The sequence below is a fragment of the Acanthopagrus latus genome, chromosome 3 (genome assembly GCF_904848185.1).
Source record: "Acanthopagrus latus isolate v.2019 chromosome 3, fAcaLat1.1, whole genome shotgun sequence".
Classification (NCBI taxonomy): domain Eukaryota; kingdom Metazoa; phylum Chordata; class Actinopteri; order Spariformes; family Sparidae; genus Acanthopagrus; species Acanthopagrus latus.
Genome location: NC_051041.1, coordinates 17,830,335 through 17,856,586, shown reverse-complemented (window position 1 = coordinate 17,856,586; position 26,252 = coordinate 17,830,335). Strand labels below are relative to the sequence as shown.

Sequence of the window (26,252 nt, the reverse complement as noted above, 5' to 3'; positions counted from 1 at the left end):
TCCCTCGGAGATGGTTGCGAGCTGCTTGTAGTCGTCTCTCAGTGGGGGGTTGCGCTTTTGAGACTCATTTTCGAGTTGTTTCTGCATTTCTTCCTCATACGAGGAAAACTGTTTATGCCAGTAACGTGAGATTTAAAGGAAATAAAAGAAATTGAGTCAATCTGTTTTCAAACACTTTATTGACCTCTGCCTTCATATAAAGACTTACATGTCGCACTACTTACACACAACACAAGGAGGTGGTCCAGGGAATAAGTAATAAATAGTTGATTTCTAATTTACACATTTTCTGAAAAGGAAATTACAAGAAGCATTTTTTCACCTGCCCCTCGTATCTAACCAAGCAGACTACTGAGGTTTGATTCAATCAGGTCCATTACACAGGAGATGAATGGACATAATGTGTCTTTCGAGAAGCAATGTCCCACTTACTCTGAATAATAGACCTCACCGTTGTCAGTTTCCATAGGAACGTTTTCTGCTGAAGAAATCGTCCCTAAGAAAACTGTGACTGTGAGTTCTGTGGATTATCTAGCTGCTCAGTCAGCCTGCCATATCGTTCAGTTTGACCCAGTAGATGTTCCCAGGAAAAAAATAATAAAAAGAAGTAAAAATGCTTTTTACACTGTGTAGGATCCCTAATTGTTAATTATTTTTCGTAGTCTGAGCATGACGGGCACAGTGACATGTCAGTCAGTTCATGGAACTTGCATCTGAGTAGCATTTTGCATTTCAACATCCAACTGTTTGCTTTTGACCCGTGGCCCACCATAAAGCTTCAGTTTTGATTTGGTTGCCCCTGATTTTGAATATCTGTGATTTTGACTCTGGGAAAAGATTTTCTTTTTTGTAGGCAACGCCACAAACACAGTTTCTCACACCTCCGTTGTACTGAGGTGAAGAAGAGTCAGATGGCTACCTGAAATCTGGCCAAATCAAACCCAAACTAGCGAGATTCTTCTAGTGAAAGCTGCTCTGAGTGCTGTCGGTTTTAGCAGACTTCCTGTCCTCCCTCCTCTCTACGTCACCACATGAATGTGTAGCCGTGATGGCGAGACAAAGCAGCAAACAAGCGGATCCTGAGCTCTGCATATTCAAGAAGAGACGGGACCGCCTCGTTACGGAGTTCTGTGTCCTGAGTGGATCAAGTAGGCAGGCATTTATTCTCTTTTACTGCATGAGCGGCAGGAGGAGAGACAAGGGTAACTAACCAAACACTAACAGTGATTATTGATGGAATATAGAGCCATTTAACACTTACTTTGATAGAAAAAAAACACTTACAGCAGCTTTAAGTTGTAACAAAGATGAGTTTCGAGTAAAACATTTGAGAACTTTAGAAATAAACTCTGCGGGGAATTAACTACAGTATGCAAAAAAAACGAACTTTCTAAATAACCTTTTTTCTGTACTGCTAATTCTTTTTAATTATCAGCCATTTAAACATTTAAACCAATACTGAAATACATATTGTATGTGTGATAAGCTGAAACTGGCCAATGCGATCCATCCATCAGGTTCTACAGCAGCACACTACACTTTGTTGACTTGTTCCTTCTCTTGGTTCTATCTTAAATTATATACTTTACATATAAAAATACAGCGAGCCCAGTGAAATCAGAACTCCCTTCTTAACAGTCCTATTACAAGAAAGTATTAAAATACAACAATGGGCAAGAAAATAATACTTAAGGCTTGGACGGGAGACTTGCGCTCGGTCGTGTACCGTTTCATATAAGATACATCAAATAGCAACACTGACCCGAAGCAGAGAACTGCACAACACTTTCCCATTTGTGGGAGCTACAACCTCAAAGACTAAAGAGAGTCAGAGCAGACCGAAGCAAAGGTAACGCTGCGACCGACTACATCTGGGCTCCAGATCAACACGATGTTACTTTAACAGGCATTTCAAATGAACGGAGAAGGCCTCGGCTCACTCTCGCCTGCTCTGTGCCCAATGTGTCAACAGACGCCAGAAAACAGCTGCTGTTTGATCCGCTCTTCCGTCTTCACCTCCTCCTTGACCCGTCCTCTGTCATCCCTCTGACACACATCCGTCCATCTCACAGACTTCTCCTGCCTGAACGCTGGGACGGCGTCAACGTCGGTTTCCTCTTCCTGCTCTTCAACAGACACCCTGCTCCCCGATAGGAACAAGTAGCCCCTTTGATGCAGAGCGTCCTCTTCGTCGTCCTCCTCTTCTCCTGGCTCAGGGCTCGCTCCTTCGCTCCTTCCGCTGTCCCTGCTCTTCCTCCTCAGTGGCTCTTCTTCCTCTTCCTCCTCTTTTGAGGTTCTTGTTAACCTGTCCATCTCCGTCTCCATCACAGGGGACGTGTTCTCTCTCTCGTCCTCTCCGGAAGATTTCTTCTTTGCCTTGCTGCGACTCCTGAGGTTCAACATCTGAAACCAAACAGAAGTGTTTGAGACAGTTTTGTGCTTTTTCTTTCCATCTCTCCAGACACCTGACAAACCACAACAAAGACTCTTTCATTGATGCCTCTTTCCTGTACACTTTGAGGTCGACCATTTGACTATAATTAGACTCCTCCTGAGCTGGTTTATATTTGCTGTACATCCCATATTTAGCAACATGACTTGATAATGGCACCGTCTGTGACATAAAGTCACGTATCCTAAAGGCACGACAGAGACAAGTGACAGCTGTGCTGCTAAGATGGAAGACAAAGGTGGAACAAACCTTGAAGTCTTTTCTCTTGCGCTGCAAAACAGGTCTCTGAAGGAAGAGGATTTGCTTAGTCGACAAACTCCCGTCACTACAGAAAGAAAAGAAGAGAGCAGCACTTGTACTACTGATACTTGCTATGTTACAATCTGAGAAGCTTGCACATCGCTACGTATATTAAAATCCGATTTCTGTTGGCAGCGGCGTGCAAAGTGACAGGTTACAAGACAAAAGCACACGAGCCACTTTGTTGTTCGCAGCTCCGGCAGATTTCAAAAGCGGTTTCATGTTGAGATGAGCATATGATCACGATTTGTCAGATCTCGAACCATCTGTCCCGTGTACAAAAGCTACGACTGTCAATGCTAATCCCAAAAAGAATGGGACAGGCAGGTAATTAATCCTCACTGAGATCTGGTGATATTATTGACAGTGATTTAATTTAAAGAAAACACAGGTTTATTAGAGATGTGAGTTTATTTCTCTTGTATACCTGTTGGTTTTGACAATCGGTGTTGGCAACACACACATCAGCCTCCATCCATACGGAGCCAGAGACTGGAGCAAGGGGATGTAGTCCGCCTTCACCACGACACCCTGGACGGAAGAAATACACAGAAATTTTTAAAAAACATCACCTCAGGAGTGCAGGTTGGCAAACGTAAGCTCAGCTACAAGCTCGCACACCACTTTCCCTCATCGCCACTCTGATGCTGTGTTTGACAGAAGCTTAAGCCTTCAGTCACAAAGGATTTCTCAAAGTGCACATCTTCTGCAGAGTGTTAAAAACCCTTAAGACCCACATCAACAACGGTCCACTGCTCAACCACGATGGCGTCGTAGGAGGCGTTTGTCGTCTCCTCTGCAGAGCTCTGGAAGATGAACACACTATCCACAGATGAAACGCCGCTGTCTGCAGAAACAGGACAAATTAAAGTCGGAGTCAGATAAACAGAGGAGGATGTACGGGATTCAGACAGGAGTTACAAGCTCATCTCGGCTCTCCAATCTCTCACTATTGATCCCTCCGTTCCCTTTGGCTTAAGCCTGCTTATTCCATGGCTGAATGAACAGTGACTTATGGTGTAAGCTGTGGACTTGCGGAACATAACTCCACGTACCATCCATTACCAGCAGTGAAGCAGAAATCTACAGCCCGAACAGCTTTTTCCTCTCGTCAAGAACTCAAACAGTGAAACTTCACAGAAGTTCAAAGGGATGAGGTGAAACATTTACTTTAAAGCTGCAACAATCAATATTCTTAAATTAACAACAGATCAAATGACTATTTAATTTGAAATTAGTTATTCATCGTGATGAACCCACAGATATTATAACCCGACTCTGCAGTTCTTCTTAAATTCATGGAGCATTTTAACTTCTTTCAGCTTGTTTTGGTTTTTTAAACCTTGTGTTTTCAGGAAAAGTTCTGACAAAACAACTGTTCACTTCCTGTTCAGTAACAAACAGCAGCCAGACAAAGTTACATCTTGCTAGTGAACACAGAGGATCATTTAACAGCCTGATATTTGACTCGCAGTTGGTGGAAACATTGTGATGTATCTACTGTGTTGGTGAACTTGACTGCAGACAGTCCTGACAATGATCATTTTTTAAGATATCCAAAAGTCAAAAGCTTTCATACTTGGCTGTGCCTGCCAACACAGAAGACATTACATGAGCATGTTCGATTCGACAGATATTTAATATTTACGGCCATCAAACACACCGTTTTCGTCTTCAACGTAGAAAAACCCGTCGATGAGGTGCGCGCCGCTGGTGAAGTGCTGGGTCATGTGGTCGAGCCAGTGTGTGTCAACCTCTGTGATCAGACCCGCTTCCCTTTGGACCTGCAGCGGCACCCTGAGCGAGTAGAACCTCAGAGAGGTGTTGATCTCCTCTGTGTGGTTGTACAAGGCGAACAGCTGCATCCCTGCAGACGTAAACAGAAAAGTCTGTCAGATGCCACTTAATAATAATAATGATGATCTATTCAGTCATTCTGGTTACTTACTAGCCCGCGCTGGTGGTGAAGATGAATTCTTATCTTTCTCAGAACTCTTGAGCCGGATGTGGTTGTTGTTATGTGTCGTCACTCTGCTTTGCCCATCTGTACAGGTGGAGCTGGACTTTCTTTCATGGTTCCGATCCAGCTCAGGAGAGCTGAGCCAGCTGTCCGAGCTGGAACTTTGTCCGTCTCTCTGGTGAGAAAGGTTAAAATGTTTGAGGTCTGGCAGCTGGCCCTTCGGCTGCCTTGTTACTCCTGCAGCTTCTGCTGGGCTGGGACACAGCGGGTTCACCTGGACGCCTGCTTGGTTCTGATTTTGACACCACTGAACTGTATCTACACTGGGTTTGCTGCGATCTTGAGGTTGGTTTGGAGACTCTAGTGACTCTTTGAGGCTGATGTGTAAGGTCTGGATTTGCTCATTGGACTCTTCCTGGTTGAGCACTAAACTCTGGATGGGTTTCAGGGGGCTGAAGTCCGGTTCTCGTGGCAGCAAAGGCTTGTTTTGTTCTGCGTCTTCGTGAGGTTGAAAGGGGTGATGATCTGGTTCTACGTCGTTATGGTATGCCTCTGCAGGATCTGTTGGGCTGGTGTTGGTGCTGAAAGGGTGTCGGTGTATGGGTGAAGGGCTTGAATGTAAGGAGGACAACTCTTCAGGGTCCCACTGGCCCAAGAAGCAGGGTCCTCCGCCCGGCTGCTGGAGAAAGCCCACAAACATCACCCCTTGCTCTGCTACATCCTGGATCTGCAGGCGTAACATACACACAATATTAATATCCATACACACCAACAAAGTATATCAAAATAAATCTGAGTGACACATAAATATAAAAGGACATCATTCACAGCACCACAAATAAATTTGCAGCCTCTTCTTCTCGTCAGACAAACAAAACCTCATTTACACACAAACAAAGGCTGACGTACGGCGGGTAGATATTCTGCAGAATAACAACCTACCTAATCATCTGCAGAGATCAAATATTCAAATGACAAAAGGACCTCATTATCTCTACGCATCCGTGTGTGCACATGTGTGTGACAGTGTGTGTGTGTGTGTGTGTGTGTGTAGCGCTCCCTCCCGCGGAGCTCTGGTGGTTAATTGTCAGTTGATATTTGGGCTGACAGTTTCAGACAGGCTCAACGGGAGAGAAATCAGATCGCAAACTACCACCAAACAATAATGAGGCACATCTTCCCCTATTACCCACTGCTCTTCACACCTCAGTCATCCTCACACACTCGTCACACACTGTATATAGAAACCGTCTCTCCATTACCCTCCAACACACTCACACAGTTTTATTAGACGAGTTTGTCCGGAGACAGATTGAGAGTGGGTGGGCGAGCGAGCGCTGAAGAAATAGAAGTATAGAATTTCAAAAGTGAACACACACTTTCTCACACACCAGCCTGTCACTCTGTCTGCCCGGTGCTGCTCCCGGGTCCTTATCTCGAACTCTCTTCTGGCAGCTTGTGATCTGATTGGTTATTCATGTCACGCTGCCCGAGCCTATCACATTATACTCAGTGATGTGCATTTCCATCCAATCAGGTTTCCCTTTGTGCTCTATGGGTGTTCAGATGCAAATCTATTCAATAGAGCACATTTTCATTTCCCATTGTAGGACTGCTCGCAAATTCATGAGCAGGGAGGCTAAAATTGAGTTTTACAGCCGATAGAATGCCAGTGATGACGCTGTGGCTGGCAGGGTGTCTTTAGGTTGAGTCAAACTACAGTTCACGATAACTTCCGTAATCTTACATTCATGATACAGCCTCTCCTTCTGTTACAGGATAGTGCCACATGAGATCCAACCAGCGGGAATCCAGCATTGTTAAAAATCCTTCCAAATAGGTAAATTTGCAAAAATTTAAAATGGAGAACCCTCCAGTCAAATTTCCCCCATTTGAATTGGAGACGCTCTGCATGTCAGGACAGGAGCAGGCAGGGTTACCATATGGCACAGACAGGCAATTACAGGCAGCTGCCTGTAGCCTTTGAGCCCAGTAATGTTTCCTCCACTGTCACAGCGGTGGAGTGCCAACATTAGCGGCACACGGAGACAGAAGGAGGGAGGGGTGGATTCTACGTCGTCGCTTTTGTTTAAAAAGTCCTCCACTGATTGAGCACTGCGCTCCTGGAACGCTCACTAACTTGACAGGTGCAAAAAGTGATTCTGTCAGAAGATGGCTGATCGTTGGGTCTCATATCCAGGTTGTGAAAAGTGACGCTCTGGGCGAGTATGACTGGCCGGCAACTACAAGAATCAGTGCTGGACGACCTGGGAGGGAGACTCAACAGTCGCCTGTCTTACAAATTCCACTTTAAAAAACTAATAATTTATTCCACACATTCTTTTTCCTTTTTCCTTGTCTTTTATAGGATTCCCCCCTCCCACACATGTGGTATGTTAAAAAGAAAAAAAAACAAAGCAGATTTTTCAAATGTGCCTACAAATTGTGAGAGAAGCGAGAAACACAAAAAAACAATAATAAAATAAATGTACTTTTTAAAGATTAAAGTGCAACAGCACCAATTCAGGTCTTGTGAAACAAGTAGTATAAAGCCTTCTGTGTCTCCAGAGGAAACTGCATGTTATCTGATAAACTGCCTCCAGCGAAGTTGCATCGTGGGTAATATTGGAGCCAGGTTTTGAAAAGGCGATATCTCCAACAGTGTCCGACAGTGTTTCTGGTGTACAATTCTAGACCAGTTTTTCAAAACCTGGTTCCTACATTTCCCACAGCGACACGACATCACTGGAGGTGGTGTATGAGATCACATTTAGCTTCCTCTGCTGCAAAAAAAACTTTTTACAACACACATTAACATGTAAAAGTGGTTTGTCATCATGACTAGACATGACCCACTACCCAAGATATCAAATGGACCATTCCACCACATCACCATGAGCAATAAAGACAGACGAGATTAATTATTTAAACCCTGCAGACGTACAGTAGAACATTTCCAAAGTGGCGCTCAGAGACAAAATAAAGAGAACTTTCCAACCGGAGATGTGATGTCGAGGAGATGATCCACCTGCCTGCAGTCTGTGGCCTCATCTCCTCTCTACAAGGTTATCAAACACAACACGCTCTCCAGGGATACACTGATTTAATACAGCAGATCAGTCTGAGCACAAACACTGACCTCGTTAAGCCATGATGTAACAAATCCACTTTCTTGGCCAGTGTCATTATCAAATTCAGTGTTTCTTATTAAGCAACAACCGGCCTCCTCGTGTCACTCACCTCACAGCGGGTCATTGCTCGTGCAGCCCTATCGACTAGCTGTCTTAGTTGAATGGAAACACCCACTTCCTACTATATCAGGCTCAAAGACATTCTCCTTCTTCTCTTACTGTAAATTACAAAAGATAACAGTTTCAATCAGCGTCTCATATCTTTCAACGAGACCCGGGTGACTCGTCCAAACTAGCTCACTGGGGTCTCGCTTCAATTTGACTATGATGTGGTTCTATTCTAGTACCATTATTATTCATTACTGTGTTAATGTTGTCCCGCTCTCCTAACTCCCCCTCCCCATCTTTATTTCCTGCCTCGTGGGCGGCTTCACATATCTATAGGATGACATGAGGTACTAACAGTTTAAACTAAAGCCCTGGTATCAGATCTGCACCCCCAGCTGAGGTATCTGGATCAGTACTGGGGAGAAATGTTGGATGCAACAAATAACTGTGGATTTAAAATCATTTCTGTGTTCTCCTTCAATCATCCGGTGTCCTTCAGTCAGATTTGCTGTTGCACGTTTTCACCAGAAGGCCTTTCATCAAAACAATTTTAGCAATGTTAAGCCCTCCATCCTGTGTAGGTGGCTGATCATAAAAGCCAAGAATCTTTTTTGACCCACCTTACAGTAAACAAAAAAGAAGTATTTGTAGAAGATTGATTGCAGAAACACAAAAAGCAAACACGGTTCTTACCTCTAGCTTCAGGCATCTCTATCTGAAGCCAAATCCAGTAAAAATGAATCATATTTGATGGAGCCAGCTCTGTTGGCATGACTGACTGTCGGGGACTGTTGAACTCACCCTCTTGACGTAGCTCTGGATCACCTCAGGGTCAGCAGTCTGGTGACCCGCCACACACACATCTGTCTCCAGACGTTGCCTTCCCCACCTCAGCTGGCTTTTCTCTGAACTGGAGGGTGAGAAACATTTTTAAACAAATATTCAGCCAGAAGCATCGATCATATGTCATTACTTCAGTTCGATTCTGCTCTCGTGAACCAGAAAATATGAAATGGTCTGGTACGGTTATGACATTACCCTGGACTGTTCCCTTCAGGTTCGTTTCCTGTCCATTATCACCAGAGCACTTCCATCACCCCGTAACATTACGGTCTAAACGAGTCTCGGCTCTATAGATTCTGGCAGACGGGCTCGTGTTCACGAGCACTCATTGACCCAGAATGATCACAGCAGAAACATAATGTCAATTCTAGTACAGGGTGAATTTTCCATTAAAGGAGAACACACTGTCACTGAAAGCACAATAGACTTATTAGAGGGAAGAAAGGGAGCAAATTTCCTTCAGCTCTCACTGCAAGACACCATCATAGAAGCAGTATTCAGATACGCCTCTTCAGATTTGGATTGAGGTCAGTGGGAAGGCCGTGGTAATATCTTGTGCTCTGAGGCGTGAGTGACATTCTCAGCTAGATTTGAAACAGTGGATCTGTCAGACTTTTTTCCCTTTCATTTTTGCGGGTTTTTGATGAAAGGGGATGGCGGTGATGGAGACATAAAAGGCGGAGTAAAGGGGACTAAGGGGGGTGTGCAGAGGACAAAAGAAAAGGGGGGGGCGACCATCACTGAAGTAAGCAGATGAAAGGATGGAGAGATGGTTTCTCTCTTTCAGCGTGCCGTTCCCCTCTGGTGAGCACTGGTGATGCAATCAGCCGTCTCCACGGTGACAGGTGCCAGGAAGCAGCAGGACCACTTGGCAGGAGGGGCATCAAAGGCACAGCCCGGCACCTGCCTGTGCACTAGAGTGTGTGTGTCAGCGTTTGTGTGTGTGTGTGAGAGTGTGTGTGTGTGTGTATATACAATTCACTTTTCCTAGAAGAAAAAAAAGAGGACATAAGATGCCCCAAACTGTAGCTCAGCAATGTAATTACTCTAATTGCAAAGAGTAAGTGACATCAATAGAAGGTTACACATGTAACCAGGGTTGTCTGAGTGATCCACACGGGCCTCATCTGTATACCAGAGGAGTTTCTTTATCCATGTTTGGGGGTGCAGGATATTTATCAAGCCGATGATTATTAGTCAATAATTTGAGATGTATTACGTAACTATCATTCAATATTAAAGATAAGGTCGATGAATAGAGTCGATGATTCAAATTGCTTCCATTTTCCCTAACAAGCTCAGTCCTACCTACTGTAGGTGTCAGTATGTACCTGAAGAGCTAGTAGAAGAAGAATCAGAAGATGAAGAAGAAGACAAAGATGACGAAGAAGGAGGAGAAGTTGAGGAAGAAGAAGAAAAAGAACGAGGACAACCATGACGACGATGAGGAAGATGCTTTTCAGTAATTTCTCTAAAATAATTTACTAGAGAGCAATACATTTATATATTGAATTTAAATACTATTAAGAGCAAATAAACAGCACTAAAACGTCTTGCTAGCAGCTCTAATAGGCTTTATTTAGGCACAGTGTATCTATCAAGTAAAATGCTAACATGTGCAATGTTTATGGTTACCATTTTATGTTTTTGATTGTGTTATGCTGTGGTGTTTGCAGGTCGTCATATAAATGTAGGAACATCTGGAAGTCTGACAAATGAGTGTTTCACCACTTTGTGACTGATGAGCAGCTGAAAAGATGATGGATAGTGAAGCTCCAGACTAACCCACAACATATTTAGCTGATGTTAGCATTCACTGACTTCCTAGCTAACATCACCATTGGATTAGATCCAGTAGATTTCATTCCAGGTTTAAGTGAATGTGTCCAAGATATGTGTTAAAATTTTAGAATCAATTTCAGCTTTTCCTATCATATTGTGTAATACTGTGATGTTAGCTATGAAGCGGTATGATGCTAATGTTAGCTGTTACCTAATGGAAACTAACAGGTTATCAAATATGTTGTAATATGTTCTGATGTCCCTCCAGATGTTCACCATCCATTGTCTTTATTCAGGTGCTGATGCTAATCGTTTGTCAGATTCAGAAGTTGATGGTGCTGGATTAAAAGTTCAGGGATCACCAGAGTCATTATTATCCATCCTCATGCGATAACGAATGTGTGCCAAATCTTGTGCCAGTCCATCTGGTCGAAGTTGAGATATTTCACAGGTTAAGTGAAAACCTTGACCTGCTGGAGGCACCAGATGTCAGATCAGAGGATCACCGGGATCATTAGTCATTAAATGATTTCTGTTTGGACACGTGTCAGCAGCTCCCACGATGAGATGCTGAGAATACAGAGTGCTGGTAGAAGGGAGGTGTGAAAATAATGCTTCGCTCAAACATGGAGGAGAGTAAAGGAAGTTTCATAGTCACCACAGAAGAACTGGGAGACAGCAGAGATGCACAGTGTATAGTGTAGTATCATGTATAGACAAAAGTGAAAGAATTGGAACAGTGGGCTAAAATTAGACATTTCTTTGTGGCTGACTCATCTGCAATTAATTTTACATCAAGTGAAGGAGGTGAGGTGCAGAGCTCGAGATAATGGGTTTCAATTGGTTTTCATGTCAAAACAATGAAGTGGCAAAAGCTGCTACTGTGAATTATCTCATTTATTTTCATCAATCTGCTGCATACATCATTACAGCCAAAACTGCTGAAGACGAGGGGCGTTGTTCTGTTTGCGTACCTTGGCGTCTCTCGGACCAGCACGGCCCGGTGGAGCTGGCGCTGGATGTGTGCGTGCCGAGGGCCGCAGGAGTGGACGAACGGGTGGACGGCGACCAGGACAAAGCCCTGCGCGTAGAGTTCCCTGACCTGAACTGGTAGCTCTCTCACCGAGGAGAGACAAAGCACTGACGACACCGGCACCTCTGGAGGGAGGAGAATGGGTGAGAGGGGAGGGAGAAAAACACGGTTAGACAAGAAGGGGTAATGGGAAATGGTCAAGACAAGGACATGACAGGTTGCTAAAGGGGCAGGGAGGAGTGGTGGGGAGCTATGTAGCAGTGGGTAAAAGCTGGAACAAAGAGAAAGAAGAGGGGAGAGAGAGAGAAAGAGGGACAAAGGGTGTGAAGAAACAAAGACAGAGCATGTTTCATTATGGTAATTCCCCACTGAACAACAACACATGGCATCTTCACGCTAAATCTGAAACCGATTACACCAGAACTCTTAACCTCAGTCTGGCTTTTGGTAAACACACACATGATGTCGGCAAAGACATGCACCTACGGGAAGACAGTTGAATATAATCCACAGTGCACACACACATGCACCAAAAGCTTGGAGAGACAATGCTATCACAGTGCCTGTGTTGAGTGTGTGGTATTAAATGCAATCGCTAACACAGAGTCAGCTCCCTTATTACCAAACACAATGGAAAGAAAACCCCTTTACTTCAATGGAAATGGTTAGCGGACCTTATCGTATGGCAGCAAACTGTCAACGGCCAATCCGCCAGGGAGAGCGCAATGTTTGTGAGAACCGCCCTCTCGGGGTCGGAGCATTGTGGTGAAGCCCCTCTCTCCATTTATGGGCTTTTAAGGGAACATGTGCATGTATGCCTGTGTGTTTCTGTATCGCTGAGTGAAGCCAGGTGTGTGTGAGAGAGAGAGAGAGAGAGAGAGAGAGAGAGAGAGAGAGAGAGAGAGAGAGAGAGAGAGAGAGAGAGAGAGAGAGAGAGAGAGAGAGAGAGTGAGTGAGAGAGAGAGAGTGAGAGAGAGAGAGAGAGAGAGAGAGAGAGAGAGGGAGAGGGAGAGGGAGAGGGAGAGGGAGAGAGAGAGAGAGAGAGAGAGAGAGAGGAGGCATGGAAAACGAGATGGGAGAAGAAAAGGGAGGCAGAAAGAGAGAGAGAGAGAGAGAGGCAGTTAGCAGAGCAGTGCTGGAGAGAGAGAGAGAGATGAGGCTGTCTGTTTGTGCCTGAATGCTTGTCATCCCTTTTCCATTCAATCTCATTTGCATGGGTCTGGAGAAGAGAAAATAACCTGAATAAATTAACTAGACACACACACACACACTCACAAAAACACACAGGGAAAAAAAAGATGCACAAGCCATCTCATTTTCAATTTGTTCTCCATCATCTGGCGTGTTCTAACACACACACACACACACACACACACACACACACACACACACAGGAGGAGCTGGCCGGCACGTTAGGATACAAGCACATGAACACACACTCTCCTGACTCCCATCTCAGTGAAACAATGGGCACAAAAAACAAAAAAAAAAAAACTCCCCGAGAAAATCCGACCATCACATCAGCCTGGCATGAACGCTTGGAACCCCGAGAGCCTTTTCATCGAACAAACACTTAAACGGGTGTCTGCGGGGACTTATCAAAAGCAGTACAGTGATGATGATAATAATAATACCAGCTGGAGACTGGGGTGGGGTGTCTGAGGGGGGGATAACAACGATCCTGTCACCGTAAACAGTCATTAGCCGTCATTAGCTCTGCACGGCTGGCACTCACCCACCGACAAGACGCAGGCAAGGCAGCTAATTCAGACGAGGCATACAGAAGTTATTAGGGTGTTATGCAGCGCTTTAGGCTGGGAAGCGACTTCATTTATACTGTCTGCCACTGTGGGATTTAAAGGGAGGCTGAATTTCCGGCTCCAGAATGAGAACATGGGAACGGCTCAGGGCAGAAAAAGAAGCCGGGTGGAGTTTTATAGTGATATAGAGGAGGAGGGGGTGTGTGGTGTTAGGAGTGTGCAGAAGAGTGTGTGTGTGTGTTTAAGAGAGCTGGAGATGGTTGCTACTGTATGTGTGTGAATATTTGAGTGTTTCTGTGACTTGTGAAGCTCCAGAAATGTTGTTTGGATGAATTTTAAGATTATTTTCTGTTGATATCACATCAGAAATTAGTTTTTCTGATAAAGTCACTTTTTATACAATTTTCTTTCCATAGAAGTGTTTCTTTAATTTTCACTAATAATGTATACTTAATAGGCTTTTTCCCCCTCCAAAATCAGTGTTTTCTCCTCGCAGACGCTTGGCTTTCATTTGCTCTTTAGTTGTTTTAACTGCATACTTTTCTAACGCAGGATGAAACTCTTCAGCAGAGTGACGGCTCTGTGTTCAGGCCTTCATCGTGCCCTTATCCTGTACGAGTTCTCTGAAGTCTGTATCGTAAATAACAATATAAACCTCAAGACTATCCATTTCATGTAGTTGTGTTTGCAGACGTGAATGAAACACTGATCTATAGGGACTTCTGCTTCTCTTACACCTCTTAAAATCAGCGAGGCCTCGTGACCACCCACGGAGCTCTGATGACCCTGAATTGGAGTCAGGACCCAGAGGTTGGGTACCAGTATGTTAAAGAGTGTAAAAGTGAGATATCCAAGGATGCATTGTTTAACAGACACATGCAGACGGCTGAGCGGCTGTTCAGCTGTTGATCCACGCTCTGCTATTTCCGTCTCAACCCGAAGCTTTGACCACATGACAGCCGGTGTGTGTTGCGAGCGACGCCTCACTTTTTGACCCTGTGCTGTGTTGGGAGTGTGTGTGAGAGTCATCCCCTTCCTGAAGCCGCTTGAAAAGGGCTTATTAATTCCTCATACAAATCCCTGAATTTCTGTGTGCGACTCTAAAGCATATTTTGTGGTGTATTTGTGCCGCGGCATCTGGAGCGAGTGTGCATGAGGCCTTCTTTTTGCCTGGCTGTGTGTGTGTGTGTGTGTGTGTGTGTGTGTGTGTGTGTGTGTGTGTGTGTGTGTGTGTGTGTGTGTGTGTGTGTGTGAAACAGAAAGAGTTTGCACTAAGCCTGCTAGGTGATGCATGAGGATTACTACTCACAGCCACCCTTCAAGGCTTATCCCTCTGCTTGCTGGAGGTTCACGTTTATTTAAATAGCCTTCTAATGACTTGCAGAGGTTTTAGGCGAGGATATGTGCCAAAACAGTGACTATAAAATAATCAGCTTCCTGGAGCCAGGAGCTCCCCACCGCTCTGGGAATGCAGCCGCCAGCTATGGCAGTTGTTGGTCAGCCTCTGAGCTCCACTTAACAGGAAAAGTCAGAGAAAGAGTTCGCAAAAATAACTGACGTGTAAAGCAGTGAGGGAATAAAAAGGTTGGCTGTGGTGAGAACACAGTGTGGGACTACAGGCGCATACAGTCCTGTGTACTTGTGATGCTGTGAATCTCTCTGTCGTCTTTGCTGGTGTTCTCTCAAGCATTTTTGGCAGATCAGCGTAAAGAAAAGATGCAGAAAACCATTTGAGTCGTGACAAATCAGCATTTTAAACAATCTTTCATAAAAAAAAAAAAGGTTTATGCGTTTACCTGGAATAGGTGTAGATAGATCTATCAGGCAGGATAGATCTATCAAAATGATGGACTTGTGCTTTTCCTGCTCTCTGAGCCAAATACATCACACACACACAGATCGTGATAGCACAAGATGTACCACATAAGGTCGAAGGAAGGAAAACCATTCTTTGTCAAAGGAGTAAACTTATCTATGGTAACATTCAGGTGTGGATCATGTTCCAACTGCTAGCTATGAAGGCAGTGAAGGTCTCATTTGCTTCATTTCTATGTCTTTTCCCCACAAACTGCTGACTGACAACCGTTGATGGTTGGTACCAACAGCATTATTCTATAGGCCACACAAACCTTGTTAGAAGCTGGAAATGACTGTCAGAATTCTTACAAAGACAACAAAACAATCATTTTGGACCCGACAAACGTTTTTCAATTGTTGATTCACAATCATAACGATGTATTTAAGGTACAGAGATTCCACAGTAACGTGCTGATGTATACCAGACAGCACAGACTCACTCTCAGTTATACAGCAGCACCACAAGAGTCACACAAACACACAGAAACAAACACCGTGCTGAGCGTTAGACACATGTTGTAAGTTTTAATGAGCCGAGTGGGTCTCCGTCTCTGTGGGGCAGCAGAAAGTCATCAGCAGAGTTCAGCTCCTCGCTGTCTGCTCCAGAGACCAGCGTTAGTCACACAGCATCACACCTAACTTACTTCCTCACACATCCTCATGCTCCTGACTCCCGCTCGCCTGCTCGCTCTCACACCTCCAACTCTCTTTTCCCTCCTCGTCAAACCCTCGCCGTATCTCCGTCTCTCTGTTCTCTCAGTTGCACCTTCTTCATTTCTTTCTGCCTCCCTTTTCTCTCCCTTTGCCGTTCTCCACTCCCTCCGTTTCCTCTGCTCATTATCTGCGAAGCGCCTCGATGACAAAAGGAGGCTAGGTTAAAATGTCACACCTGGCTGTTACATTTCATACTGCACATTCTTGCTGACATGTCAAGGTAACCAATCAGTGTTACCACGGGGCTTATGAAGATCGTGACACTTTTTTGTAAGGGAGGCTGACGTGTCGAGGCACAGCAGAGAGACAGCTCAATAGGGGAACACATTGGTTTTATGATGAGATGAAATGTGTGCGGTGCAGGCCAAATGCCTGAAACACTGAGCATATTTCTCCTCATCCTCCCTGGATTCACCACAGGCTCGCTATGACCCAGTGTGCGCCAGTCGGGCTTAGTCACATGGAAGTATTTCTCAGCACAGCTCATAAAACAAACACTATATTATCAGCCGCGCTGTTTCTGGTGAGTCTCATCACACGCTAAGTGAAAGGTCGAGCTAGAAACCACACTGCACTCTTCATTGTGAACATTAAGCTCCTCTTCCTGAGAACGTGACGTAGATTAACAAACAAGCACTTGTCTCACACGCGCTGTATGTGAGAGGGGCAGCAACCAGATATTTGTTTTCATTACTGCGTAGGAGCCATCAAGTCATGCTGCTGAGGGGAAATAATATTATTAATGGAGGCCAAATTAAATTAAGGCATGGATTTGACCGTGGGTTTTCTCAATGTCATGGACCGACATACAGATTCCTCTATCTGCCTCCTACACACACACACACACACACAGACAAACACACAAACACAAATAAATCCCTTTGCTGGGAATGAGGTCCCTCAATCTCCACAAACAATCAGATAATCCTTCAGGAATCCTTCACTTCTCTTGGTCTCTCTATCACAAATGGAGAGAGGCAGGCATACACCCACTCACAGCCCCACACACACACACGCACACACACACACACACACACACACACACACACACACACACACACACACACAATCAATTCACAGTAGCAGTGTTTATCCTAAAATAGAGTATACTCATCTTAAGCAGCTCAAGGTGGCGTCACTGAGTTTACCATATAAATGACCTGCCTGACTGTCGAAAGATAACACTAACTCTGTTGACTAAAGTGCTATAAAGTGTTTTGTGCAAGCTCGAATGAACCGTGTGTGTGTGTGTGTGTGTGTGGTCTTTCTGTATCAATATATGCCCATGCGATTAGACAATTTATCTCCCACTGCCTTTTGCAAAGATAAAGACGAGCACTCCTCATGTCTATTGTCTGTTTTGGTCACCGGCACCGCTCCACATTGCCAGATCTCTCAGCCAACGCTTCAGCCTAAACTCATTTGCCAAACATAACAGGGCTGGCTGAAAATGAAGCCGACTGGCAACCAGAGCGTTGCCACTTGGCTGTGGCGCCCTGCCTGCTGTCTGTTACAGTGTTGCATTAGAGAATCTAAAAAGGACTTCAGTGAGCTGCTTGCACCTGCTTCAGTTTGTCGGGTGACAGAGTGCGCGACACAGCCTTGTAGGAACATTAAGCCATACGGGAAAAGAGGTGATATATTTTTTTATTATTATATATCTGCTTCAACACTATCTGCTTGTCCTCCTCGCCTGTCTTCTCCCTGGCTTCTGTCTCTTCACAGTCCACACCAACACAATGGCAGAATTAGTATTTTTAGAAAACAGACGCCTCTAGAGGATTTTCATCAAACGCTCGCAAGACGCTACGAGCATCCACGCTCACACAAGAAAAAACACACACCCACATGGTATCAGACACACTATTTTTCATATTCGCAACCACAAACAAAACACACACGCACACAATTCCCAAGACAAACACACACCAGCTTTACTGTATTGTCACTGTGCGAGGGAGAGGCCGGGGGAAGTTGGAGGGCACGGCTGCAGCATGTACAATACAGCTGAATCTGAGAATTACAGTCTTTGAACTTGCTGCAACAGGAGCCACACAAAAAGACACAACTTCAGCTTTTAAGCCACTTTTTTCGCCCCCGAGATACTTAGAGAAAGAAAGAGAAAAATACAGTTGTGCAGAGGTGCTGACCTAAACATTTTATTTAACTGGTTAAAGTTGGAAAAGCAATAGTGGCTATTTCATGAGTGGAACACACACAAACACCAGATCTCAGGATGACAAAGCAGAGCGGGGCGCAACGGAAAAGTTAGGTAAAAGAAACAGACAAAAAGGTCAGCGGAAAAGAGGATGACTACATGTGAAGACGCATTTCTCAGAGCCGGCTCCCACCTCTGTGAATCAGAGCTGAATGAAGAAAATGCATCTGATGGCCAAGTGTTATTTTTCATTCAAGCTGTGTCCTCCATTGCTCGTTCATTCACGTTCCCCACATTACTAAGGCAGTCTGCTGTTGTGTGTTCCTATTTGGTGTTGTGATTTTCAATTTGTTTGGTCTTTCATCACTGTGATGTCCAGTTTTTTGTTGTGTTTTCTTATTTGCTGCTGTGATCTGCACTTCAGAGCCACCGTACCGAAATCACCTTGCCGTCTTTGGTTTCACCACTTTACCAAGATCGATCCAATAGTGTAATAATAAGACATTATAATATAAATAAACGGAAAATGTGACCATATGGCCGAGTGGCTTCAGGTTTTACCATAAATAAAACATTTATCTGCACCATTAAAGCTAAAAGACAATAGTTTAAGAAGCTAGTTTAGAGTTCACCAGTTATGATGCATTTGCTAACATTCGAGAAATATCACATATCGCAGTTTCAGTTGTGTAGAATTTTATCTTTGTAATTTTATAAGACTGACATGAGTGACCACTTTAACGATGCTCAAACACACCTGATCCATTACCAGATTTTAAATATTGATTAAAGCAGCTGTAATGATTTAACATAAATCAAGACAATGTTTTTCATCAAGTAGCAATGTTGGAATTTAAGCTGACAAAATGCTGACGTGTCTGATGAACATCATGTCTTCTGTGTCAGTCATCTTAGATAAAGAAGTGTCATGTGAAGGAACAAGTAATCACACCTGACTGTGTTAAGTGTGTGAGTGTGGGGGTGAGTTCAAGTCAGGTCACATGAAGTTCATCTCTCACTGGGTTTCAACAATGATGAAAAAGACAAAAACACATTGATAATATCAGCCAAACCTTCTTTCCCCAGCAGGAAATCCAGGAAGTGGTAGGTGTAGGCCACGCCCACTTTAGTCTCCACCTGAGGCCGACGAAGGGTGGAGTAGATATTGCCTGGGCTTCGCCTCTCCTCTGCCTTCCTCAGCTTCGGAAGCCTACACCCCATGTCTCTGTTACGGAGGAGAGGAGAATTTTAAAAAAAGATGGGAGATGAAGAGAGAGAAACAGAGGAGGACGCTAACCGAGACTCAAGTGGGAGACATGAAATTGATAGAGTTTCTAAATATACAGAAGACATTAGCACTCGCTGCTCACATGCAAGCTCCTCGGAAATAATGTGTAAATCTCTCTCGAACACACACACACACACACACACACTACAATCATACTGAAATATAAAAGTGTCAGCCATTACCTGCTTGGTGGGCTGTGATACGGGCATCTCCTAATCAAACAGGGCTGATTAGGAGCGACATGTTTGATCAGAACGAATTAAAGCAGAAATGAGACCGATTTCCTGCCCTGTCAAGCAAAGCGACATGAGACTAGATAGATGAGGAGAGGAGAGGAGAGAGGAGAGGAGAGAGGAGAGAGGAGAGAGGAGAGGAGAGGAGAGAGGAGAGGTTGAACTGCTAACCAATTTATATGTTGATCCAAGGAGCGCCTTGAAGCCCAAAGAAAACGGTGTTATTTTAGTACATTTTCAGATCCTGTAAGGACCAGTTGATGCCCTCTCAAGGGCAGGTGATTGGAAACAATTTGCAGAGAGCTTGAAATGTCTTTTTAAATTCCTCCTCTCCTGAATCTCAACAAGCAATTTAGTGGCAAAGATCTATAAGAGCTGCAGTAAAAGAAAAACAAGAAACGTGAGGTGTCTTTTGTGAAAACTGATGGGGAATTGAAAGTGGGGAATGGGGGGAGGGAGTGAAAAGAGAGGAAAAGCGAGAGGGGAAGGAGGAAAAGAGTAAAAGGGCGTGGTCTGATAACGTCAAGCTAATCAGTTGTGACAGCGTCGGCACCCTCAAACCATCACCACAGTTCCGCTTAATATCCCCGTCTGCCACAGCTTGTAAGAGCCGAGCAGCGAGGCACGCATCTGCATGTCTGTGTGCATGAGTGTGTGTGTGTGTGTGTGTGTGCATGTGCACATATGTCTTCCCCAAAGGCAGGTCTATATCTGTATCTCTATCTGTTTGGGGAGCGTGGAGAATGACACAGTGGCTCCCAACGGGCCAAGTGCATGGACGTTAACTCGGCTAACGATCCTCACAGAGTGCATTAAGAAGGCTGGTGTGTGTGTGTGTGTGTGTGTGTGTGTGTGTGTGTGTGTGTGTGTGTGTGTGTGTGTGTGTGTGTGTGTGTGTGTGTGTGTGCGTGTACATTTGGTGACTTACAGCTTTGATTGCACGGTACGTGCTTCTGAAAAGGTTACAAAGTTGGGAAAAGCAGCGCCTCAGATACATTTTCATAGCTCATCTGTCTCGAGACAGTACACTCTGTCATCTTAAATTCTGCAAAGAACAAGCAATTAAGAGTCATTATTCTTTCAATACAACGTGCTCTTTCATAATGAGGACAAACGAGGAGAGACGGAGGAGCGAGGGATAACATTGTACCTTCTCATCTGCCTCCCATCATCTCTCTCCTTTTGACCCGTCTTTTAAACTCTTGGACCATTAGCTCTTCAATGTGTCTCAAGATTTCTAAAAACCCTCTCTGGCCTCGTCTGACCTCTTTGGCCTCTGCTCTGCTTCTGTCAGTCTACCTCGACTAGGACCGACACTAAAACTGTTCATTTTCCCCCCGTTTCATTATCCTGACTTTTACTTTCGCTCCATTCGTCCACTTTTATTTTCCCAAATCGTGCTCCTTCAATCCCGTCTCTGAAAAATCTACTGTCTTAATCTCCATCCTTATCTTTTCTGTCATTATAATGTTATATCGAGCTCTCCCTCGCTGCCCTCAAGCCTCCCAACCCTCTCCATCCTCCGTCCGTCCACTCCGTCTGTCTGGTGGCTCGATGAGTTTTGCAGCCAAAGTGCTCCCCTGCTGAGTCTTAAGTCCCGTAAAAATCTATTACAATGTCTCCAGACGGCCAGACAGTCAAGTCGACCCCGTGTTATGACTAAGTTAGAGCATTTAGATCCTCTCCCAAATGGTTTTCCCTCCAGGCTTGTGCTTTAATACGCTCTGACTGCAGCAGGGACAGAAAGCAGGTTAATGTGGGGATGATAAGCAGGATTCTTCTCCGGCTCGTTAGGGGAAAAGGGGAGTCAAAGGTGAAGAATAGGGTGTAGTCAAAATATGATAATGTCTTCCCGACGATGGAGAAATGAACAGGAGGATATAGGGAGGGAGAGTCATTTGCATCCTTAGACTTTCCTTAGATCCATTATTCACCTTTCTTAGCCTTCCTCTTAGCTCCAGGATTTTAATACAACTTCCACCCATCCAATGCAAATGATTCAATTTTAAAAAACAATCACACTCATTCATTGTTCTTATTCATCTTTATGCATGATGCATTATGCAGTGCAAAAAAAAAAATGTAACTATCTGGAATAATTCACTCACCATTTTTGCTAGTGGCAGCTTTGCTCTCAAATAAAACCCGATTGATTCAAGTCTTAGTCCTGACTAGCCTACAGCTCCACTGTCTGATCCAACATCTCGCCATCCTTTTCATTGTACGCTGACGGCTCGGTTTCAACACAAAAGGGCCTCGCTTTAACAGATGAACTCTGTCTGCGAGGTTTAGAGACAGATCTCTGTAATTGGACACAGCATGGAATGAAAAAACAAGGTGGTTGTAGCACTGGAGAAACTCCAGTGCCTTCGAGACTCGAGGCCTTTTTCTCTACATGTTGACTTCAAACAGAATCTTTCACTCGCTCTCACACAAACAAAAATGCAGAAAAGGGCCTTGACAGCTAAAAACATCCATTAAACGGAGAGAGACGGCAGAGAGAGAGACAGACAGATAAAAGAGGTGAAAACGAGAGAATGGAGTGAAGACGCAGACAGACAGGGAGCAGCGGAGGGCTTCTCATTAGAGGATCTCTTGTAACAGAGAGTCTTGAAATGACAGCGGATTTACGCGAGAGCATAATCCGTCTGCGCTTTGCCGCTGTTCTGCCACCGCCCCACGCCACTCAGAGACGGGTCGGGTGGGGGTTCGCTTCCCAAAACGTAGTAACCCTAACCCTCCTGAGCTGCAGAGGGAGACAGATGCTGATCGTTACAACTCCAAAAGTTAAGATTCACATTTTGTGACTCCACTTAATGAACGCTTCTTATAATCCTCACTACTGTATAAAAAAAAAACAAAAAAAAACACACGATAAATAAATACAGTGTTTAACCCACTTATAATACTTTGCTGACGAGCAAAAGGCAGCTGGTTGATTATGAATAAAGCAAATAACAGACAATGTGAAATGTGTCCGTTACGCTCTCTGAGGTGAGGTCAGGCAGGTTAACTTCCTCCAGTGAGTGAACTGATCTGACCTTCTCACTCTAACAGCATGGCTGTTTTGATTATTTAAAAGGGACAATTCGCCCCACAATCAAAATTACATAATTTCAAATGGGACTATTATGTTTCTACAAAACTACACAGGCCAAAGGAATCACCTCGCAGAAGGGAGCGTGATGAGAGTGTAGCCAACTAAACTAGATAACGCTGCAGCCATGAATGGATTAATCAAACCTTGATACAGTGGTGCAGCTCAGACTCATGTCAGTTTCTGCCCAGTGGCTGTTCATGATATTGTGGCAAAAATAATTCCTGAGGCCCAAAAATCATTTTCCCCACAGACCACCATTACAAATGGTCATTAATGACTCTACCGGGAAATTTAGATTGATGTAAGTTTCATGTTATCAAAATTTTCCTGGAGTAGAGAAAAACTTTTTTAAAAATCTATGACATCATCACACATTTTTTGTGTACAGGCGGGAAGCACTATTGCATTTATTCAATGAGCCACAAAAACAAGAAATAAACCTTTTTGTTTTCTTACGTATGCACCAGGCAAGCAGTTCTCACTGGACATAACAGGCAGCATCTTTGCATTCGGTGCCAAGTTCTATATTACGGTTACACCTCAGCCGAGTAGAACACCATTAAAGTTCACATCCTGCACCGCCACGAGCCACGAGCGAGAGCCTGTTGTCACAGAGCAGGAGCGCGGTGATGTGGTTTACAGTTTGGTAAGACGAAAAACAGTTCTTACATGAAACTGCTCACATAAGGATTGTAGATTATCTTGAGCAACCAGGTCATGATTTCTAGAAGGAGACGTGGCTGTTTAATTTTTAAAAAGGGAATAATTTGGGGCTCTGAGCACCACAAGCTGAGAACCATCCAATTCAATTACACTGAAGAGAAGGCGAACATCTCGATGGCTGATATAACTGAGTAACTTGCATCACAACAATCTAAATGGATAAATAGGACGACGGGTAAGAAAAAGATTAATGTAAATACAGATTCTAGTCGCCTTTACAGCAAGATCACAACCAGTTTAAACATATTTCCTTAAACGTTAATGAAACGCCAGGGATTATAGATATTTCACTATATGAGTCATGAGAGATGTTATCAGAATTCTTCACACCACCGTTGAATAAAGGTACTCTAAGTCCTCTGAGGAAGAGTGTTGGCTGCATGTAATATACAATAGTTGCTAGTTGTGTTCATTTTTGCACAAGATGCACTAAACTGATTTACAGCAAATAAAACTGTCACTGCTGGCTTCCAGTCTCCTTTATTATAAGAATTTATGGGCCTGCTCAGAAGCCATAACTCCTGCTGTGTGTGAGCGTGCCATCTATGTAAGACACTTTTGGCTTATTAACAGTGTTTGACTCTGATTTAAGTCACTTTTTATTGCTTTGTGGTTGTCTGACAAGAGAAACAAAGGGTATGTCAGTATAACTGCGGCATTATCATCAAGCGCTTGTATCATATTGCATGTGGTTCAATGGATTTCAAAATTAGAGGTGACAGACAGAGTCCTGGGGAGTGGGCTTCCCGCCCACTGAGGCTGGAGCTCCACTCAGCTTCTATCCAGGGATGGGATACGGTGATGATGGGGGGAGAGGGAAGGAAGAAAGAGGACGACAGAAAGGGAGCAGAGTGGGAGCATGTCAAGTTGCCTGGAGGGAGGTGCGATTCCCCCCAAGCAACAAAGTAATCACCTCAAACAGTGTTTTAATGAGGCTGCATGGGGAGGATAAAAACAAATGATGACAGTGATGTATCACCATGTCTCGCAGCTCCTCCAGCAGCCTAGTTTGCTCAAGAAAAGAACAGTTTTGGAACAAAAGGCGCACCACTTGGACTGGGGCATCAACTCACGGCCGGCTCTACGGGTACTTGAACTCACCATTTAACATTCAGACAACTGAGGGGTGAGAACAGCTGATGACTTATTGAATATCAGCCCACTGTGATGAAACGTGTGTCACTCACCACAAATGAGTGCTTTTTCAAACGCTATATGGTGAGCACCCATACATACATACCCCTGTGACTAATTGATGCCCATGTGCAGCTGGGCTTGAAATTACATGTTTCTGGGTTTCCTTTTTTCCCACTTTGGCGCGTTCAACCTGAACCTCTCTCTCTCTCTCTCTCTCTCTCTCTCACACACACACACACACACACACACACACACACACTCCCAACACGTGGGTGCTGCCCGTTAACGCCGGTAGTTTACTGAACGGGAAATGATACATGACAGGTCGCTTATGCACCGAGGCACGCACACACACACACGCAGGCACCCGCACGCACTCGCACACTTCCATCTGCGCTCGGCACATTTACTCCGTCACGCACATCTTGAGTTTCACTCCAACCTGTGACAAGTGAGCACAGGGGCATATTCATTTCGTTCCGCCACGAATACAAATGGCACACAAATCAAACGAGCGGCTGGACGTCTGAACCCACAGGACTCATCTCTCATGTCGCACATGTTTTATTGTGAAAAGGCGTCCAGAGACTTCCCCGCCGCTCCTGACTTTAATTCCTGGGGAGGGCATTTCCGCCTCTACATGTCCATAACTCTCGTTTTAAAGTTATTATTGTATTAGTATCTAAAACTGACATGACGCAACAACAGAAAACCTTAAACATTAGTGACTTTTGCTAACTCACACTCACAAGAATCATCCAAACACCAACGACATTCTCATAAATTGGTGTGATTGCTGTTTATTCTGCGGAATAAAGAGTTGGACTCACCAGGCAGCTCGGTCCTCGGTGCGTGCTGCTGGCTGCGCGTCCCTCCCGTCTCTCCTCTGTGATGTCTTCACCGGCTCTCCGTGCGCGTCGCGGCTCAGATAGCTGCGGTCCAAATGGGAAGAAAACACGAAACCTCCATTTAACAAACTGCGTCTGACTGAATGCTGCTGCTGAATCTCACGGGCAGTTCATGATGAACACTCCTCTGCTGTCAGCACCGTGTGTGGAGAGGAGAGGAGAGGAGATGAGGAGAGGAGATGAGGAGAGGAGGGGAGGAGGTGTGCGCACATCCCCTCTCCTCCCTGTTGTCTCCCACGAGCTGCCCTCCAAGGTTGGATATACTCTTTAAAACACTTTACATTGATTAAAAACTACCCGTGTGATTCGTACATTCTTAGAATATAAAAAGTAGATAAACTGCTTGTGAAGTTTCCAAATGTTTCCGCTCCACTTGTCAAGTAAGTTTCTGGTTCAGTGTGTTAGTCACACATGGATGCTCCCATTAAAGGTTATCGAGGTTAGAGGTGTTTGTGTTGTTCAAGGTCCTCCTTTGGAAAATTCATATTTCATAAGAAGCTATCCAGACTAATCCATAATTCAGAAACGTCTGACTGGGGGGTAGTGAAGGGTGGGGCTGATGGGTGGTCGCAGGCTGGACAGGACCCCCCTGGGGAGCCAAGTCACACCACCAGACTGTGACAAAAACAAAACGCTCTGTGACCAAGAGATGATGGGCTTGTTGCCAGGGAAGACCAGGAACCCAACCCTGACAGAGAAGCAGCCGCTGCTGACAGGCTTATATGGAGGCTGGGGGCTCCAACATCCCCACACGATAACAGAAAG

General features: G+C 44.6%; 1 protein-coding gene across 1 annotated transcript; it reads right to left on the bottom strand.

Moving 5' to 3' along the window:
* Positions 1–162: 162 nt before the first annotated feature.
* rftn1a (raftlin, lipid raft linker 1a) lies at positions 163–26,221 on the bottom strand. Its single transcript, XM_037091624.1, has 10 exons — positions 25,410–26,221; positions 19,172–19,323; positions 11,551–11,734; positions 8,753–8,861; positions 4,701–5,439; positions 4,416–4,619; positions 3,490–3,599; positions 3,180–3,283; positions 2,702–2,777; positions 163–2,403 (listed from the first exon to the last, which is right to left on the bottom strand). The coding sequence occupies exons 2-10, from the start codon at positions 19,317–19,319 to the stop codon at positions 1,966–1,968; spliced, it is 2,112 nt and encodes a 703-aa protein (XP_036947519.1). The 5' UTR covers positions 19,320–19,323; positions 25,410–26,221; the 3' UTR covers positions 163–1,965.
* Positions 26,222–26,252: the final 31 nt, after the last annotated feature.

Coding starts and splice junctions, on each gene's coding strand:
- rftn1a (XM_037091624.1), bottom strand. CDS start 19,319: ATGGGGTGTAGGCTTCCGAAGCTGAGGAAGGCAGAGGAGAGGCGAAGC. Junction 4,620..4,700: donor TTCACCACCAGCGCGGGCTA/GTAAGTAACCAG, acceptor TTACGTCTGCAG/GGATGCAGCTGTTCGCCTTG. Junction 2,778..3,179: donor CCGATTGTCAAAACCAACAG/GTATACAAGAGA, acceptor TTCTTTCTGTAG/TGACGGGAGTTTGTCGACTA.